The 20,917-nt window shown below is 43.6% G+C and overlaps 1 protein-coding gene across 1 annotated transcript; it reads left to right on the top strand.

Moving 5' to 3' along the window:
- The first annotated feature begins 241 nt into the window (after positions 1-241).
- YAP1 (Yes1 associated transcriptional regulator) lies at positions 242-11,252 on the top strand. Its single transcript, XM_073582933.1, has 2 exons — positions 242-469; positions 10,982-11,252. Exons 1-2 carry the CDS (start codon positions 242-244, stop codon positions 11,234-11,236), a joined length of 483 nt encoding a protein of 160 aa, XP_073439034.1. The 3' UTR covers positions 11,237-11,252.
- The last annotated feature ends 9,665 nt before the right edge of the window (positions 11,253-20,917 follow it).

Genomic DNA, 20,917 nt, shown 5'->3' with positions numbered 1-20,917 from the left:
AGGAGGGTGAGGGGCGTGGTCAATGGAAGAGCCTCCGCCCTTCGCCAGGGACTTATCCCTAAGGTGGGCGTGGCCTGCGGCTGATCACGTGTCCAGGGAAAAAGTTTTGCGGTCCCAGCGGGATGTGAGGAAAGTTTTTCTGGTAGTTGGAGCCGAGCGGACGGAGCGGGGCCGGGACATGCGCGGAGTGTGAGCCCCCCAACCACTGCAGCAGCGCCCCACAGACACCCCCGCCGCCAGCATGGACACCGGAGCCCAGCAGCAGAACGCCGCGTCCGCCCCGCAGCCTCCTCCGGCCGGCCACCAGATCGTGCACGTACGGGGGGACTCGGAGACTGACCTGGAGGCGCTCTTCAATGCCGTCATGAACCCCAAAACCGCCAACGTGCCCCAGACCCTGCCCATGAGGATGAGGAAGCTGCCGGACTCCTTCTTCAAGCAGCCGGAGCCCAAGTCCCACTCCCGGCAGGTACTGGCCGTGCGGGGGCCGGGGGGTCGCCGGGGGCTGTGCCTGCTGCAGACATTAATAACTTATCAGACCACCCTGTGCACACTGAGCCCTGCTAGTAATGGGGTCCGAGCTGCCCTGCACCCGGGGGCCCGGAGCACTCACTGCCCCCAGGGCTGGATGCACCCCCCCCCCCCCCCAAGTCCTGGATGCACCCCCTCACTGCCCAGGGCTGGATGCACCCCCCCCCCAAGTGCTGGATGCACCCCCCAAGTCCTGGATGCACCCCCCAAGTGCTGGATGCACCCCCCCCCCCCCAAGTCCTGGATGCACCCCCGCACTGCCCAGGGCTGGATACACCCCCCCCCCAAATGGTGGATGCACCCCCCCCCAAGTGCTGGATGCACCCCCTCACTGCCCAGGGCTGGATGCACCCCCTCACTGCCCAGGGCTGGATGCACCCCCCAAGTCCTGGATGCACCCCCCAAGTGCTGGATGCACCCCCCCCCCCCCCCAAGTCCTGGATGCACCCCCTCACTCCCCAGGGCTGGATGCACCCCCCAAGTCCTGGATGCACCCCCCAAGTGCTGGATGCACCCCCTCACTGCCTAGGGCTGGATGCACCCCCCAAGTCCTGGATGCACCCCCCCCCAAGTGCTGGATGCACCCCCTCACTGCCCAGGGCTGGATGCACCCCCCCCCAAGTGCTGGATGCACCCCCTCACTGCCCAGGGCTGGATGCACCCCCCCCCCCCAAGTGCTGGATGCACCCCCTCACTGCCCAGGGCTGGATGCACCCCCCCCAAGTGCTGGATGCACCCCCTCACTGCCCCCAGTGCTGGATGTCCCACATCATCTAGTTTTTGAGTGTTACAATAAGTGTAAATATTTGGAAGTTTCTTGTGTCTGTTGTGGAACCAGTCCCTGAATGCACTGACAGCCAAGTCAGTAGGACCTGGTGGGACTGGTGATTTCACAGCAGATACGTGTGTGTATATATAATATATGTGTTCTCTTATTATATATAGCTGTGGCCACAGTTTCTGTGTGTGCTGTTGTATATCTATTTTTCCCCGGTGGTCGTCTCCGTGGCCTGTGCTCTGCAATCTCTGCTTTTCTCTGTGGGGTCAGTGCAACTTTTTTTTTTTTCTTCTTTCCAACTTTGTAGCCAAAGGCAGAGAGTGCAGCAGGGTGGTGGGGGGTGGAGAGGTGACATGTAGAGTCCTGCTCACTCCCACATGTGAGAGTCAGAGTGTGGGGGAGGAGAGGCCCTGCTGTACACTGTGGGGCCTGTGTAGTAATGGTGATCTGGAAGTCATTTATTAATAGCTTTATATGGTTGTTCTCAAGCTGCCTCTGATCTTTTCTTCGCTCAGCCTTGAAGACGTAACCCCTTCAGTGCTGGACTCTGCCTTCTGGCCGCCCCCTTTTATTTTTTTTGTTGTTTTTTTTTTTCACAATTTTTTTTTAAACATATTCCGTGTGTAGTACTTGTTTGTGTTTTTTTTTCTTTTTTATCATGCTGGAGTTCGGACTTTTTTTTCGTTTTGCTTGTAATTCTGAATTGGGCGATCAGGCTCTGCTGGAAACGGCGAGAGGCCGATGTGCCAGGGGGTGAAATGCGTCTAGACGGAAAAAATTGGAACTTGTGTGCCTATAAAAATAAGAAAATGCCCAAATGCGGGAACTAAAATAATGTGATGGTAAAACGACACTGATTTCTGCATTCATGTTCTCCATCATCTAATAATATTAATAAAAATATATATAGTGCCAACATATTCTGCATTGCTCTACAAATTATATATATATATATATATATATATATATATATATTTATTTCTCTAATTAGTGCCTCTTTATGATAGCTGATCTGTAGGACCTACTCCGGGTAATGAGTATAGGGGGTGCAGTGTTGGCAGTCACAACCACTGCCCCCATGGGGCCTCCCGGCTGGGTGAGATGACACCACTACTATAAATAGCAGATATTACAATTTGGGAAGGGGCAGTTACAGATTATTATTTTTTACGTCAGGGCTCCGGAGCCGTTCTAGGAAACGTTCCCGGAAATGATTCTAAGGAATCCCTCGTGTTGGTGCAGAGCAATCTGCATTTTATACTTTGTCAATAGTGGAAAAAACAGAAGCACTAAAGGAAATGCCGCCAGGGAAGGCAATGGTTGGACCGTAGCGGATTTACTGCAGCGCAGTCCGTTGGGTATCCGCAGCGTATGAAAATCTGCACAGTTCAGGCTGTATTTTGCTGACGTGAAAAGTTTGCCTCTGACCCATTCCTTGTGAATGGACCCTAGAGGGGTTTTCTGCAGCTTGTCGTAACTTGCGTGGGGTCCACCTCCGATACTGTCGTCATTGCTGTCACGCAGAGCAGTGCTCCATGCCAGTGACACGATGTCCCTAGAAATATCACAGGCATGTGGGATCAAAATTGCCAATGCAAGTCTATGGGTCGGTTAAAAAATCAGACCGCACTCCAATGACATCCCAGTGCGCTCTGATTTTCATTCACTGTCACATAGGAGAAGGTGGAGAAACTTCTTTTTTTAAATTTATAATTCATGCATGAGAAAAATTGATGAGGTTTAGATCACTCGCGGGAAAAAAAGTGGATGTCTGAGACGGAGCCACTGGGCTCCATCCGATGGTTCTTGTTTTGTGCTCATGTGACGCCGGCCCTTTAAGTAAAGTTCACAGTTTCTAGTTTACAGATTAGAAATGTTACTAAATATTTATCATTGCCTTCTGTTCTATCACTGGATAAATGTTTTTTTGTTACTTTGTATCTTTTCCAAGGGAGAAAAAAAAAAAAAAATCCCTCCTGATTGTTTTGCACAAGGCTGTTTGCTGGTTTTCCCATTGTTGGCCCCTGGGTGGAACGCAGGAGGGATCGCATCCAGGAGGAGGGGCCGGCCATTTAAAAGAAGATGGAAGTATAGGAATGTTTCCAGGACTGGAAGGGAAGTGCAGGGCCAGACGCCAGAATAAAGGCAGGAATATTTTTACATGTGGATATAGGACATGTAGCAGAGCCGAGTTTGTCGTTTTGACAGTTTTCTTTGTGCTTCGTGATAACTATTGACTTGTGGAAAAACAAAACCCACTTCGCACACTTTTTAAAGTTGAGACCAATGACAAACTTCTCTCTGCTGCATCTGTGTTTAGCATTGGGATCCGCCTGTAGATCTGGGGGGGTTGCGGATGGAGGGGGGAAGTCCCCCCCCTACAAGTTGATCATCTCACACAACTTTTCCTCTGCCATGGCCACCCAGGATCAGTGCTACAAAAGCAAAGCTGTGATTTGTCCTCGCACCCAGCGCTTGTTAAAGCTCCTTCTCCTGGATAAATACAACTTTCATCTACCGCAGGGCATTTCCATAACTATTCACACTTTCCTAAATGGCAGAACTTCCAGCTTTATTGTTCAAGGGGGGGGGGGGGGGAAGTTTTCTTCCCATGCTGGATTTTTTTTTTTTTTTATTCTAATTTACAATATAAAACTTTCTGAGACCGGAAAGTGGAAAAGGTTCATTTCAGACGGCTAGTAAACTTAAAAGAGGGAGAAAAATAAAACAACAAAGGTCGCAAATATCCGGCCCCCTTCTGGATGTGAATCGTCGCAATAGAAGACTAGGCGTACTGGTTGGGTCACACCGGCGTATAAACGTGCTAAAAACCCGACCGGTGTTATTCGGTGAGGTCGGGCAGATTTGCGTATTTTTTATTTTTTTTTTTCTCATCCGTAATCGGACAGTGCCGTACGGACAAATCAGTTCATCAGATCATCAGTACAACATCCAATTATTTGTTTTTTTACGGATACATTACAATTCTGTTCCATAGAAACTGTAAATGGTCCTGTAAAAGATTAATAGGTGCCGAGTAAAAAAAAAAAAAAAAAAAGTACACGAATGAAAAATGTGACCCACTTTTCCTGGATGAGAATGGGAAGATTTTTTTTTTTTTTTTAAATACACTATTGTAGATAAGTTTTGGTTAAGGGGGCAGATGGTTTACTGTTTTTTCCCATTAGGGGTATGTGCACACGTTGCGGATTCTGCAGCGGTTCTGGCCCTGCGCGCCTGCAGCAGTTTCCGCTGTGTTGTACAGTACCCGTTTAGCCTATGGAAAATGAAATCCGCAGGGCACATGGTGCGGAATTTTCCTCAGTTTCAAAACCGCAGCATGTCCATTCTTTGTGCGGATTCCGTAGCGGTCTGCCATCTGTTACATTGTACAGGTTTCAAACCGCAGGGGAAAACCGCAGCCTAATCCGCAGACCTGCCGATTTTGACAAATCCACAACATGTGCACACACCCTAAAAAGACTGCGTTTTAACTTTTGGGGTACATGCTCAGTGTCTTTTTTCAGGCAAATGCTGCCTAAAAACTAAAAAAGTTCTTTAAACAAAAAAAACCAACAAAAATAATTGCACATATGCACTGCGATGTAAAAGCGACTTGCTGTGCATGCATTCCATCTTTTTGAGCCTCTGTTAGCCAATTCATAGTGATTGGTCCATTCGTCTAGAGGCTTACTCTTGTCACCCCCGTGCACATGTCTGATTTTTGTTTTCTTTGTACCGAGTCTGCCTGAGGAAGATATTGCAGCGCACTCGAGTTTGATCCAGTTCAGATCACACCGAGTCCATGGAACCATCGGGCTGCACTCGGGTGACATCTGAGTGCTGTCCGACTTCCACCGACTGACACCGTGGAGAAGATGGAGGCTTTTTTTTCTTTCTCCATCTTCTACTCATCCTAGAGAATCTGATCACACGGCATTGCATAATTGGATGAGGGAATATACACTCGTCTGCACCTACCTGCTCATAGGCCTCATTCAGATGTCCATTTTTTCTCGTATAAGTGCTACCTGTGGTTTTGATTTATGGCACTGGTGCCCATGATAGTCTATGGGTCCATGATTCTTCTCAGAAAATTGTGGCGGTGTTTGTGATTTTGCTCCCAACAGGCTCTCCATGCATGTGTTGTGACTGTCACACAGCCGCCACATCTGCAGCTCGGAACAAGCTGATGATCGGGAGCGCTCCTGGTATCCGGGTTCCCGAGGCGGCTTATTCGGTAAGCGCTATAGCTATTCGGATAAAGAGTTAGCCGAAGCTATTCGCTCATCTCTAATCATGAGTCTTACAATTTTTGTGTGTAAGTAAATGGTTTTTCTGCCCCTCTTCCATAAAGGCCACCTCTATGGAGTGTACGGCTTATTGTGGTCATATGGACAGATACTCCTGTCTCTGCTTGGGAACTCTGTAGCTCCTTCAGAGTCACCCTTTGGTCTCTGTGCTGCCTCTCTGATTGATGCCCTCCTTGCCCGGGATGAGAGTTTTGGTGGGCCGCCCTCTCTTGGCAGCTTTGTTGTGGTACCATGTTCTTTCCATTTGATGATAATGGATTTGATGGTGCTCTGGGGGATCATCAGAGATTGGGATTTTTTTTTTATAACCCAACCCTGACTTGTACTTCTCAACAACTTTGTCCCTGACATATTTGGAGATCTCCTTGGTCTTCACGGTGTTTGGAGATCTCCTTGGTCTTCACGGTGTCTGGAGATCTCCTTGGTCTTCACGGTGTCTGGAGATCTCCTTGGTCTTCACGGTGTCTGGAGATCTCCTTGGTCTTCACGGTGTCTGGAGATCTCCTTGGTCTTCACGGTGTCTGGAGATCTCCTTGGTCTTCACGGTGTCTGGAGATCTCCTTGGTCTTCACGGTGTCTGGAGATCTCCTTGGTCTTCACGGTGTCTGGAGATCTCCTTGGTCTTCACGGTGTCTGGAGATCTCCTTGGTCTTCAGTGTTTTCTTACTGTAAAATCCAGCTTAAAATTTGCACTACCACCAAACGCTATAAGATTTCAGAAATCTCATGCACATACATAGTTGTTTTTTTTTTCTGACTGATTTGGAAAACGTCTGCTTTTTGCAAACTGCAGCAGGTCTCTTCTTTCAGCGTTTTTTTTCCACCCATAGAAATCAATCAGTGCAAACATTCAGCAAGAAAAGCAGGTATCGGGTTTTGCTGCGTTTTTGGTGCCAAAACCTTAAGGAGATTGCATCATGAATTTTTTTTTTTTTTTTTTTTTTTTTGGAGGGGGGTGGCGCATACTTTATCAGCATACACAAGGGGCATGCTTTTTGTAAGCAGCTTCTTTACGGCCAAATAACAGGTTTTTCCTGCAGAAAAAAAAATGCAGCAAAAAAAAGGCGCCGTGTGAACATAGCCTTACACTTCCGGAAAAAATTGGGCCAATGAACGATTGTTCACCAACAGCCCAAAATAAGAGTTGAGCAGTATGATTCGTAGAACCTCAATCCAGTAGCCACATCAGTAATCCATAGCTGCCAAACAGAGCCCTGCAAACCTCCTACCTACTGGCTTCTCTTATGATTAATGGACCTGGAGTGACCAATGACATCTCTCGCTGGACCCAGTAATCAAGACGAGGTGGCGGTAGGAAGTTAGTTCGCATTTAGGAAGAGGTTCACAGGGTTGTTGGTCGGCCGCCATGGATTACTGGATGTTGGAACAAGGTCCTTCAAATCTTTGTGCTCAACTCTACCCAAAATACAATTTAGACTGCATCGACCAAAATTGGATTTTTTTTCAGCCCATGATGCAACCCTTACTCATCATCAGCCAAAAAGACCCCAAACACCCCACCTGTGTTTTGCACAATAAGTACTGTTGTTTTGCTCATTGTCCGAAATAGACAGTCGATGATCATTATGGTCGAAATGGCCGTTTTGGCCTACTTTTATCTAATGTCCATGGGCATCGTTACGCTTATGAGTATTTGGAAAGCTCTAGAGAAGATGATCCTCATGGCCTCTGTTTATAGCGGAGCTTTGCCAGATGTGTCTTCAAACCCTAGACCTTATTGGCTTGTCACGTTTCCATCATGGTGTTCTATTTGATGGCAAGAACTTTGCTGCAGGCTCGGGGTCCACAACCAGTGGGTCATGAGCCACATGTAGCTTACGGGCGTTGATGTTTCTTTCTCAACTGTATGTTCAGGCAAGTGGCACTCAACTGTATAGGTGCCTGCAGGGGTCATTATTACTTATGAGGGGGACATTTGGGGGCATTATGACTTTATAATGGCAACTCAGGACAATATTACTTGATTAGGGACACTTGGCATATTATTATTTTTTAAGGTGGCCCTGTGGCCATTGTTACTTTATAAGAGTGTAACAGGGCTTTTATTACTTTAAATGGGGTCACTCGAAGAATTATTAACTTCAAATGGGGGAAAAAAAGGGGGCCACCACTATTCGCATAAAACTTGTCTCACAACCATCTCTCAGACCTGAAAGTGTCTCTTGTGATAAAGAAAAAGGTGAGGATACCTGCCGTAAAGTATTTTTGATGTTGGTCACCCAACTGTAATAAGAGTGTTGGAAAATTGAAGGACGTGTTATGAGGCTTTCTGAAGATAGAAATGGCTAATGTTAGAGAAGAGATCCATGATCCGCGCTCATTCCTGCATTCAAAACCAAATCTAAATAGGCTGCAGGTCCCGACCTGCCACCTCCATGGAAGGGAGATCTAAAAATCACCTCCCAAATCTACAACTAATGATACAGGCCCCTCCAGTATGAAGGAGACCATACTCCTTGGGCTTCTTTTGTCTTGTTTTTTGGCTACCTTTGAGCTTTTTCTGATGTCGCGCTATAACCATGCACTATGCATCATCATTTGATTTTTTTTTTTTTTGTCTTTTCTCTTGTGCCATTGATTTTTTTTTTTTTTTTTATGCCAAATTCATCAGAATCGTGCACGTTGTTTCTGAATTTTTCAGGCCTAAGAACACACTCTTTATTTTTTGTTTTTAACCTCTTGTGAACCTCTTTAATGTAAAAAGGTGTGGGTTACTAAAAACATTTGTATGGTAACTTCAGGAGGAAGGCACGACTGGAGTACGTTAAGACCAAATTTTATAACTTTTCAAAAAATCGCAAATGATGAGTCGTTCAAAAAACATATCTGGGAACCCTAGGGCACCTTGACGAACTAAAAGAAAAAAAATACACCAATATACAAAAAAGTGACTTTGCAAAAAAGCTTAAATGAAAAGATGAATATGGCGCATAAAAATAGCAAAACACTAAAATCTTCGCAAAATAACAGGTTCAAAGGCAATAATGAATTGCTTCCAAAGTCTCTCCGTACATCAGAACCTAGTAAGCTACACTCTTGTATACAAGTCCTGAGTGTGCCAAAGGGGTGAATGGCGTTCCCTTGAGGACTTCTAACTTCTGCTACTGACGCAGCCAAAAATTGTCACCTGAGCCTCCAGGACTATCCAATACATATTAGATGAAAGTGAGCCAAACTCACCATTTTCGTCAGGACCAGACTACTATCTGGCAATGTTTGGTTGGAGAAGAAAGAGTCTAGTGGAATTCTGATGGCCGATCCTCTTGTTTTTGGGAAGGATAAGCCACTGCCAGGGGAGCCTGACAGCGATTTTCTTCTGTCCTCCGCACCCTGAGTACTCACCAGGTAGTAGCGAGAGGTCTAAATGTTGGCTGAATGTTCATTCGACAGATAGTTGTGTAATGTGTATAGCTAACTTTAGGTAGCTGAAGTCCACTACTCGGGGTTTGAAGAAAAGTGCTGAATATAAGATGAAGCTTTGTGTATGTTACATCTTTGAGTGCCCATCGGTCGAGCACAATATATCACCATATTCAGACATGTCTAATTCTTGAATTAGTTGTAAGCCAGCCATTCTCATTCGATGGCTGTTCGCCGATCGTTAGTGCAACATCCATCTTTACAGTCTTTGCCATACACAAGAACGTTCTTTCGCCCAAGCCAACAGGACATCTCTTCCGGTGGCTTATCTCCAGAAGAAGAACTTGTTCAGCAGTCTGAAATCGGATATACCTGATCAACATCTCCCACAACGATCAGTTGTTGGCCAAACCCTTCAACATTGGCGGTACGGCAGACGGTAGTCAAAAGTGTATGGGGATGTTAAGAAGCATAGAGATTTTGTCTAGGGCTCCTTGACTCTTGGTATTTTTGCTCAATTTAGAGGATCTCATAGGTCGTATTAGTCAATGATCGCTTGTGACTTTTGTTCATAGGTAAAAATGTATAGGTCGCTGTAGATCTTGAACTTCACTCTGATGTAGTTGATATCTGGTTATTTCTCACTTTCCGACTTATACTTTTCCCTGATTGCAGCAGGATTTGATGTCCCGCTGGTACTCATGTACTTGCTTCCTTCCCTTTGGTGCAGTTTCCTGTTTGACAGTGAAGCTTGTATTTTGTTGAGAAGCGATGAAGCCATTAGGGCTTGTCCAGAATTGTTGTAACGCTGCCAGTGAATGAATGAATGTGGAATCATTACTATATCCTGGGCTGGTGGAACAGTTTCCATTTCTTGCACTGATGAGGGCTAACAAGCTAGGAGCAGCTCACATGTACCAGAATAAATGTCCCTAGAATTGTATACTGGTTTTGACAGTCCTGGCCCCTTTGGTTGTCACAAGAGATAAAGTCCTACTCGTGGCCATGCCCTTTAAATAGTTTATTGGTGGGTGGGCGCAGAACATTTGAGTAGGGGCTATGGGTTGTAAGTATTTAAAGCAAAAAAAACCCCTTTGCTTTTGCATGGTTATATGCCCTCTCAAATCTCCCATAATATATGGGGCAGAGTTTATCATTGAATTTGCACCACTTTTCTTGGTGTACAACATATGTCTGCGAAAAAAGTATTTAGAAATGTGCAAAAAGTTTTGTAATCACAAAAATGCCCGATATTGTGTACATTTTTATATTGAGTACTTCTGGGTTCTCTATGAGAGAGCTGCTGGAAGAAATCTCTGGTGGCAACTTATCTCGGAAAGTACAAAAAGATTGGCTGTCCGAAATTGGATATGCCGGATCCTTAGCTGTCTCTACAATCCTCTGTACATGGCCCCTTACACACTAGAGTGTCGGCTGAAAAAATTGGCAAGAAGTGGACAATTCCTTCTATAGTGTTTGTTTTGTAAAACTTTAGATCTTTTCCATTAGTGGGTGCACAAACTTATCCCAAGTTTTTGAGAGTCCTTCCAACATTTATCCACCATCAGTAGTGCCAGGATTTTCCCTCAAAAAGGGATCATGTTCTATAGTGCTCCTAAATCACCAGGTCTCTCTGACCGATCAGGCTTTTAGTGTTTCTAAATGGGTTTGTGTGTATAAAACATGGTGGCGTTTTCCGTAACCTGTGATCCTCCTACCATGAGCTGTATCTGATATTGCAATGCTGCCATGTTTTACTACGTACAACCTCTTCAGCCCTCTACCTGTTGAGTCCCTTGGATGTCATAATTCGCCATACGTGAGACTCGTAGGAACCTTCAAGTTTTTCAGTTTGGTAAATGTGCGTCTCGATATATGTTTATAATCCTGTGATGTGGTCAATTGGTAGAATGCATTTTGTGAACTACATAACCTAGCAGCCAATTTCTGAAGAATAATACCTTTTGCCTCCTCACAGGCCAGCACAGACGGTGGATCTGCGGGGGCGTTGACTCCTCAGCATGTTCGCGCACACTCCTCTCCAGCCTCTCTGCAGCTTGGCGCCGTCTCTCCGGGAACTCTTTCTCCACAAGGAGTGGTTTCTACCCAAGGACCTTCCCCTCCAAATCCGCATCTCCGACAGTCGTCTTTTGAAATTCCGGACGATGTCCCCCTGCCTCCGGGATGGGAAATGGCCAAAACTCCATCGGGACAAAGATATTTTCTGAAGTGAGTCAATTCTATCTGTGTTTTTTTGCAGATGTCTATTTGACTTTTATATGTAAAATAATGTTTTAGATATCTTTTTTTACTACTTCTTTGTACATTTGCCAGAATGGGTTATTATTCAGGAAAAGGTTGATGATCAGTGGGTGCCGGGCGTTCTCGCCCGTGACCGTTTAGTCTGGGCCTGGTATTACTTGTTCATTGGGCAGAGGAGTGTCTTCTTGCACCTTGGTCATTGATTCTGGCAGTGTCGCTGCAATGATTTCATCACTGCGAGAAGTTGAGAACGTAAAATGTATTATGTTATTTTTGAACCATGATATAGATTGTTAATTAGAACATCATGTAGGAATTAATTATCAAAGTAATTTGACAATTTTTGAGTTAGGATTCACCTTAACACATTTTTTTTTTTTCTACAAAAATTTTGCATAAAATCATGCTCTTCCTTCCTATATCAGACAACTGCTTTAGATGCACATACCTATCTAATATGTCCAGGAACTGTTCTGATTTTCATGCTTTGTTACTTGCCATTTTTGCTTTTTGAGTGGATGGTTCCTCTTCACAAGCATTCTGCCAGCACTTTAGGTGCATGGATGTCCTTTCCATCTCTTTCTAGCATGCATAGCACCAACCATCATCCAATGGCCTGTCTGTCCAGAACTGAAAGGATGCCTCTGTTATGCTGTTTGACAAAGACCTACCCTACTTACTGTAATCCATCTTGCCGTCTCTGGTTCCACAAATGGATTTCACTTGACATCAGGCAGTGGATAGCGAGTTATACAGAAGGCAGATAACGTGTGACCTCCACTTTAGAGTAATTTTTGCATTGAAAACTAACTTCTAGTCCATGATGGGCCTGTGCTTACACCAATGCTACTTTTCATGATTACTATTGAAAAGTAGAGGCCACCAAAGTTTAAGCCTGGAGCCCTGTCTTGAACCGTCATCTACTTGCCGGCATCTGCTACTATTTTTGATTACGCCCTAATGATGACCTGACATCATGCCAGGCCAGCTAATCAAAAGAGGAGCTGAGGATGCTGGCAAATCGGAAGCAGTTCCCAGTACTCCTGTCCAGCCCCCACGGATTACTGACCTGGCTGTATGCTCCTTTCTACCTTTTAAGTCCAGTAAAGTGTCATCCTCTCCACGCAACGTGTTCCGCTGTGCTTGTATATAGGCATTCATCCATTTTTTTCTATTTGCTCATCTGTTATCCTAATAGGAGAAATGTAGCCATGATTTATGAAAAGTATGCGTCTTTATTAGCTGTAAATTCGAGAAATTGCAGCACATTTAAATAGAACCACTTTATTAATTTAAAGTGAGCACCTGCTGCAATGATTCTGGAACAGTTTTTCTTTTTCTTCTCTGCCCCTCCATTCCAAAGTTCTGCCCCTAGGTAATAATTGTGAAAAACTTTTCTTAACCAACTGGTTGAGTACCGTAGAACTTTTATGTGGGCATGGCTGTGTTTTGACTGGCTGGTATCATGAGACAAAAAGCAAACGTACGCAGAGAAGTTTTGTTCTGAACGCCCAATTGATTAAAGGGATAACTTGCCCCATTTATATCGGGGGGGGGCATGACTTTGGAACAGAGGGCACAGAAGTATCGTATTTTCCGGCATATAAAGCGATTGGGCGTTTAAGACGACCCCCAACTTTTCCAGTTAAAATATAAAATTTTCTCAAAAGTCGGGTGTCGTCTTATAGGGCGGGTGGGGAGCAATCTGCGGTCACCGCATATGGTGGGTGGAGTAGTCCCGATGATGAGGTTAGGGGGCGTCTCACCGGGAAGTTGTAAGTGAAGTATCCCTATTACCTCATTGCGGCAGCGGTACTTTGTGCGGCTTTGTGTATAGCGTGGGGGGGGGGGGCGATGGCTCTTTGTGCAGCGTTAGGGGCTCCACAGGCATTTCGTCAAAGCCTGGAGGCCCCCACAGCTCCATTGCTGTGGTGGCCTCAGGGAAAATGGCCGCTGGGGGCAGCGCATGCTCAGATTCAGATCTCATCCCTCCAGGCTTTGACGAAATGCCTTCGGAGCTCCCCACGCTGCACAAAGAGCTGTCCCCCCCCCAGCACAGAGCTGCACAGAGCACCGCTGCTGCAATGAGGTAATAGGGATACTTTACTTACACCTTCCCCGTGAGATGCCCCTCACTTCGTCATTGGGACCACTCTCCCCCACCATATGCGGTGACTGCAGATTGCTCCGCACCCGGCGTATAAGACGACCCCCAACTTTTAAGAAAATTTTCAGGGGTTAAAAAGTCATCTTATATGCCGGAAAATACAAAAATACTGTACATGAAAAACTGTTCCAGAATCGCTGCAATAGCAACAATTTGAGGAGGTGCTGTTATGATAGTGAATTAACTCACTAGGGAAACTGGGTAACGTCCTACAAATTGCAACTGACCCTGCCAGTTCCTGTACAGACTAGAGATCCTGACCCCTCAGTCCCTAGAAGTTCCTGCATGAGCTGAGAGAGCCCTAACCACAGACTACATGATTGCAACTCGGACCTATGCTGCCTGAAAGGCCGTCAAGGACTTCACATTCGTCATAAAGAACCAGAGAGCAGAGTGCAAATTAGCTACAGAAGGGAAAGTGTGCTGAAATAGAAAAAGATTCCAGAGTGTGTAAAACAAACCACGAAATACAAAAATAAATGATTAAGTACGTACTGTTAGAGAATATGCCGCCTACGTCCTAAGAAGAAACAGAAGATAGGTGCAGGGTAGAAAACATAACGGGTCTTTTACTGACTGGCTTAAGCTACAGCAGTATGGCTGGACACCCAATTGAGACTTATACCAGCAGGGGGAAAGTATATAAAGCTGAACCCGAAAGGTGATGGGGCAGACAAATGAGTAAATGAAAACACACCTGTTACCCTAAAAGACTGAAACAATGGTAACAGACATTAAACACCTGGCAAAAATTTGTATCTGCAGTGGCTTTATAGGGTTTTTTCTCCCTTGTTTTAAATACCTATAAAAGTTCACATATTGATCTTTTCCTCTCTGGATCTCCCTGCACTGCCCTGGTTTCCTTATTAAGGGCTCATGTTTCACCTAGAACAATGAGGGGACTTAGACAGTAAAGTACACACAAGTCTGGCAAAGTCATATGCATGAGCGAGAGCGTTTGTTCCCCAGCAGATATCCTAAGTAAATGATTGAATGGACTGCTGGCTGTGAGGGATCAGACCTGATTGAGAAAAGGCCTGGATATAAGCTAGGTTGTTAAGCAAAATAAAGGCAGCTTCTTAAATCTCTCCATGCTGGGATCACATGCTGGCCTGCCCGGGCGGGTGAGAGGCTTAACCCCTCCTGACTTGACAGAAAGTTTGCTGTGTTGATGCAATTAAGGGCGAGTCATCTCCGACAATAGGAAATCAGCTTGTTGCTGTACGGTATAATTGATATGTAATCTCGGCTGTGTAGGAGTTTTCAGTTTGGAGAAAAACAAATCTGGCTCGAGTTCCAGACTTTAGAAACCACCTTAAAACCTGCAGGGATTTGTGTTCAGGGAGCTTTTACCTGCCTATATAACTTTTGCTTCCCTACATCAGTGCACAGTATTAGAAAATCCCCGTAGGCCGAAAATCCCCGTAGGCCGGATCCACACCTCCCCAACTTGCGTTAATCATTAAAATCTTCAGAGAATATACACATTTTTAACACTTCTTTAAGGTTTTGTCTGTGAAATAACACCTCCCCAATTCATGGTCCATGTGATGTCTGGAACGGTTGCGTGTACCGTGATTGGAATCCAACAGCCTTGTAGATGTCTGTGAGGCTGTTTAGTTTGGGTCACGAGACCTGCGGCCGGTCTGTAAGTGGACCGTGAATCTTCAGACTTATGAAGTCGGCCTAAATACATACACAATCATGGCCGAAAGTGTTGGCACATTGAAATTGTTTGAGAAGATGAAGTATTTCTCCATGAAAATTATTGCAATTACTCTTATCTCCTTTTATGTGTATATTGGAACAACACAAAAAAAAAAACAGAAAAAAGGCAAATTGGGACATAATTTCACACACAACCTCAAATGTGGGCCTGACAAAATTGTTGACTTCCTCAACTTAATATTTGATTGCACACCTTTTGGAATAAATAATTGCAATCAATCGCTTCTTACACCTGTCAACTGGAATTTTTGACAACTTTTCTTTTACAAACTGCTCCAGGTCTCTCATATTTTTGGGGTGCCTTCTCCCACTAGCACAATTTTAAGATCTCTCCATAAGGTGTTCTTTCGGAGTTAGATCCGGACTCCTTGCTGGCCACTTCAGAACTCTCAATCTCTTTTATTTCCATCCATTTCTGGATTCTTGCTGAAGTATGTTTGGGGTTATTGTCCTGCAGGAAAATCAATGACCTAGGACGCAAACCAAGCTTTCTGACACTGGCCACTACATTGCGACCGTAAATCTTTTGGTAATTTTTAGATTTTATGATTCCTTGCACACAATCAAAGCACCCAGTGCCAGAGGCAGCAAAACTTCTTTGAACCTCCCCCATATTTGACTGTAGGTACTGTGTTCTTTTCTTCATAGGCTTCATTCTGTTTTCGATAAACAATAGATTGGTGTGTTTTACCACAAAGCTCTGTCTTGGTCTCATCTGTCCACAAAATACTTTTCCAGAAGGATTTTTGGCTTAGTCACATACATTTTGGCAAACTGCAGTCTAGTTTATGTCTGTGTCAGCAGTAGGGTCTTCTTGGGTCTCCTGCCGTAGTGTTTTAATTTCATTCAAATGTGGATGGATAGATCGCACTGACACTGATGCACCATAACCCTACAGGACAGCTTCAATTTCTTTGATTGGGGCTGCTTATCTACTACTCGTACTGTCCTGCAAGCTTTCATCAATTTTTTTCTGTTGTCCACTTCCAGAGAGATAAGCTACAGTGCCATGGGTTAACTTTTTATTATCTTGCGCGTCATGGACAAAGGAACATCAAGATCTCTGGAGATGGACTTGTAACCTTGCGATTGTTGATAATCTTCAACAATTTCGGTTCTCAAGTCCTCAGACCGTTCTCTTCTCCTCTTTCTGCTCTCCATGCTTATTGTGGCACACACAGGCACGTTGCAAATACTGAGTGAACGTCTTCCTTTTTGTTTGGTTTCATGCGGTATAATGTATAATCACAGCACAGCCTTGTTCTCCTGAATGTGGCTGTTGCACTGTGCGGGAAAGTGATGCCCAAAATACTTGTCCATTCTTACTCAAGATCTGCAGGGCACCCAGCCATCATAATGCTCTGGAATATTCTGTCGTTATGCCTCCACTACATTAAATAAGAGGTATCTGATGGCGTGTTTTTTTTTTTTTTTTTTTATATAAAGTCCGCATATGGAAAGCAGTTTCGCCCTGCCCTACTGTCTGCAGCCGTCTGCCAGTCACACACATGCAGTCAGTGGCCATCAGCCAGCATGTAATGTTTCTTCATCCATTCGTGACTATTTCCATCCCAGTCTGTACAGATCAAGTGATGTCACTTTATTGTACGGCACAGGTCCAGTCTTCCCGGTTTTCCCAGGATATAGAAGTAGTTACATGTGACAGCTCATTTCCTGACTTGATCTGCATAAATCTACTCAGATGTCACAGTGACCTGGTTGATTACGATTAGCATAATGGGCTTGTTTGTATCCGTGGAACGGGTGGGAAGTCGTGTTTAGAAACTGCTTCCTGTCTGAAGTGGTACAAACTGGAGAAGAACTTTTCCCAGTTAGGCTAGGTTCACACTTTACTCTTACGTTGATGGTTTCTGTGCAACGCTATACATTTTTTTTTTTTTTTTTTTTTCTTTTTTTCTTCTTCTCCCCCCCCCACTTCTTCCTCTGTTGCAATGGCAGGCCCTCTTATAATTAACTTTTGCAGGACTTCCGTGAACAGAAACCCAAACTCCAGTGTTAACGCAGCTCATGTAGAGTTAAGAAACTTTTAACGGAGTTATATACTCAAAACTTTTAAAGTGCAAACCTCTTCCAAATCATTCCTAAGGCCGGCCATATACACTAGGTGGCTGTCGACTGACGATGCATCGGTCGTCTCTCCCATACACAGGAGCTCTTGCTCGGCCGAGTGCACCTGTGTTCTCTATGAGAGTCGTACTGTCTCATTGTCTAGCGGCTCTTGTCAAGGAGAATACGATGGGCTGTCTGAAATCGGACATGCGCAATCAACATCTCTCCCAACCATCAGTTGACCGACCCTGTCGCTATCGGCGGCTTCACCGGCATTTGTCTGTGTATGGAACCCTTAAACCAAACCCCTGGAGGCGCACGTAATCTCATCTTATTTTTGGTATGTACTGTATGCACGGGACTGAACCATTTTCTTATTGCAGTCTATTTGCAAAATTTATTTTCTTTTTTTGTTTCTCGATGCCTTGAAAGAATAAAAAAAATTTTTTGGCAGAAGTGAGATCTTGAACACTTTTTTTTTTTTCTTATGAATGGTCGAAGTACTATTTTGTAATTTATCCATACATAGGAGCAGCGTCGGACTGGCCCACCGGAGAACCGGTGGATTCTCCGGTGGGCCCTGGCATCTGGTGGGCCCTGGCACCTGCTGGCATACAGGGCCAGCAGTTGCCTAGGGCCCCCGCTGCTCCAGGGGCCCCCAGCCAGTGGTGTGTCGCACACCATGCAGCTGCTATGGGGGCCCCTGCCAGCGGAGCAGCAGCGGGTGTCAGGAGGCAGGAGCCCCTGTCCCCGCTGCTAAAGAGAAATGAATATTCACTGCGAAGCAGGTCTCCACCCCCAGAGGCCCCGCCCCCAGCCCAGTAAGCCGCTCTGCAGACTACAGCTGTAAATCAGGGCCGGCGCCGCCCTCAGTCCTCTCTGCTCCTGGCTCACAGCCAGTGCGCGATGACGTCACTACATCGCGCACCCGCTGTGTGTCTGGCAGAGGGGGCAGCTCCTGACACTGAAGCCGGGATCAGCGTGGGAGAGAGGAGGAGAGGTGAGTATTGTGTTTTGTTTTTTATATCTCTCTCGCTCTCTCTATCTGTCTCTCTCTATCTATCTAATCTATCTATCTCTCTCTCTATATATATATATATATATATATATATCTCTCTATCTCTCTTATATCTATCTTTCTATCTCTATCTATTATCTATATCTATCTATTTCTATATCTACCGCTCTATCTTTCTATCTCTACATCTATCTCTATATCTATCTATCTCTATATCTTTCTATATATATCTCTATATCTATTATGTCTATCTATCTATCTTAGGCCTGTTTCACACTTCCGTTTTTTCAAATCCGTCAAAATCCGTTGGTTTCCGTAAAAAAACGGATCCGCCATTTTTTTGCAGGATCCGTTTTTTTTGTCCCATAGACTTCCATTAGTGGTTACCGCGGATCCGTCAAAAAAACGGAAACGGATCCGTTTGGCGGACACAAAAACGGAAGTGTGAAACAGGCCTTACTCTATCTCTATATTTATTATCTATCTAGCTACCATCTATATCTATCTATCTTTATCTATATATATCTCTATCTAATATCTATATCTATCTATCTCTATACCTATCTATTTATCTATCCATTATCTATCTCTATATCTTTTCTCTGTATCTATCTCTATATCTATATCTCTCGCTATCTATCGCTCTATCTCTATATCTATATCTATCTCTATATCTATCTCTATATCTCTCTATAGCTATCTATCTATCTATCTATATCTATCTCTCTGTATATCTATCGCTCTCTCTATATCTATCTATCTTTCTCTATCTATTTATCTCTATATCTTTTCTCTGTATCTATCTCTCTCTATATCTATCTATCTCTATATATATATATATATCTATTATCTCTATATCTATATCTATATCTATTTCTCTCTATATCTCTCTATATCTATCTATTTATCTCTATATCTCTCTGTATATCTATCTATCTTTCTATCTCTATATCTATCTCTATATCTATTTATCTCTATCTATTATCTATATCTATCTCTATCGCTCTATCTCTATATCTATCTTTCTATCTCTACATCTATCTCTATCTATCTTTCTATCTATCTCTATACCTATCTATATCTATATCTATCTATTATGGCTATCTCTATATCTTTCTATCTTACTCTATCTCTATATCTATCTGTTATCTCTATATTTATTATCTATCTTTATCTATCTCTATCTATTATCTATATCTATCTCTCTATCTATTTATCGATCTCTGTATCTATCGCTCTATATCTATCTCTCTACCGCTCTCTATTTCTATCTATCTTTATATCTATATCTATCTATCTCTATATCTATCTACCTATCTATCTCTATATCTACATCTGTTTCTCTCTATATCTATCTCTATATCTCTCTATAGCTATCTATATATTATCTCTATCTATCTATATATTATCTCTATATCTATCTCTATCTATCTCTATATCTATCTATATCTATCTGTTATCTCTATATCGATCTATCTCTATATCTATCTTTCTATCTAACACTATATCTCTACATCTATCTCTATATCTCATTATCTATCTATCTCTATCTTTATCTATCTATCTATTGATCTATCCATCTATCTCTATATCTATTATATCTATCTATCCATCTATCTATCTAGCTATCTCTATATCTCTCTATATCTATCTATCTTTCTAACTCTATATCTGTCGATCTCTATACATATCTCTATATCTAGCTATTATCTCTATATCTATCTCTATATCTATCTTTCTATATCTATCTGTCTCTATATCTATTATCTCTATATCTATCTATCTCTATATATCTCTCTATATCTATTTTTATTTATAGCCATCTATCTATATATATATATATATATATATATATATATATATGTCTATATTATTATTATTATTATTATTATTATTATTATTATTATTATTATTATTATATCTGTATATCTCTATCTATTATCTATCTCTATATATCTATCTCTATATCTTTCTATCTATAGCTATCTCTCTATATCTATCTATCTATCTATCCATTATCTATTTTCTATCTATCTCTATATCTATCTACCTATCGATCTATCTATCTATATTTCTTTCTATATCTATCTCTATGAATCTTTCTATCTATATCTATCCATTATCTACTTTCTATCCATTATCTACTATCTATCTCTATATCTATCTATTTCTACATCTATCTTTCTATCTGTATCTATCTAACTCTATATCTATATATCTATATAGTATTATACCCTATGAGGGGGGCAGTATTATACCCTATGAGGGGGCAGCATTATACCCTATGAGGGGGGCAGTATTATACCCTATGAGGGGGGCAGTATTATACCCTATGAGGGGGGCAGTATTATACCCTATGAGGGGGGCAGTATTATACCCTATGAGGGGGGCAGCATTATACCCTATGAGGGGGGGGCAGCATTATACCCTATGGGGGGGGGCAGCATTATACCCTATGAGGGGGGGGCAGCATTATACCCTATGAGGGGGGGGCAGCATTATACCCTATGAGGGGGGGGCAGCATTATACCCTATGAGGGGGGGGGGCAGCATTATACCCTATGAGGGGGGGGGCAGCATTATACCCTATGAGGGGGGGGGGCAGCATTATACCCTATGAGGGGGGGGGGCAGCATTATACCCTATGAGGGGGGGGCAGCATTATACCC

This window comes from Dendrobates tinctorius, unplaced genomic scaffold (assembly GCF_039654945.1).
Source record: "Dendrobates tinctorius isolate UK_male_01 unplaced genomic scaffold, ASM3965494v1 ptg000075l, whole genome shotgun sequence".
NCBI classification, from domain to species: Eukaryota; Metazoa; Chordata; class Amphibia; order Anura; family Dendrobatidae; genus Dendrobates; species Dendrobates tinctorius.
This window is presented reverse-complemented; position numbering and strand designations above follow the sequence as displayed.

Coding starts and splice junctions, on each gene's coding strand:
- YAP1 (XM_073582933.1), top strand. CDS start 242: ATGGACACCGGAGCCCAGCAGCAGAACGCCGCGTCCGCCCCGCAGCCT. Junction 470..10,981: donor CCAAGTCCCACTCCCGGCAG/GTACTGGCCGTG, acceptor GCCTCCTCACAG/GCCAGCACAGACGGTGGATC.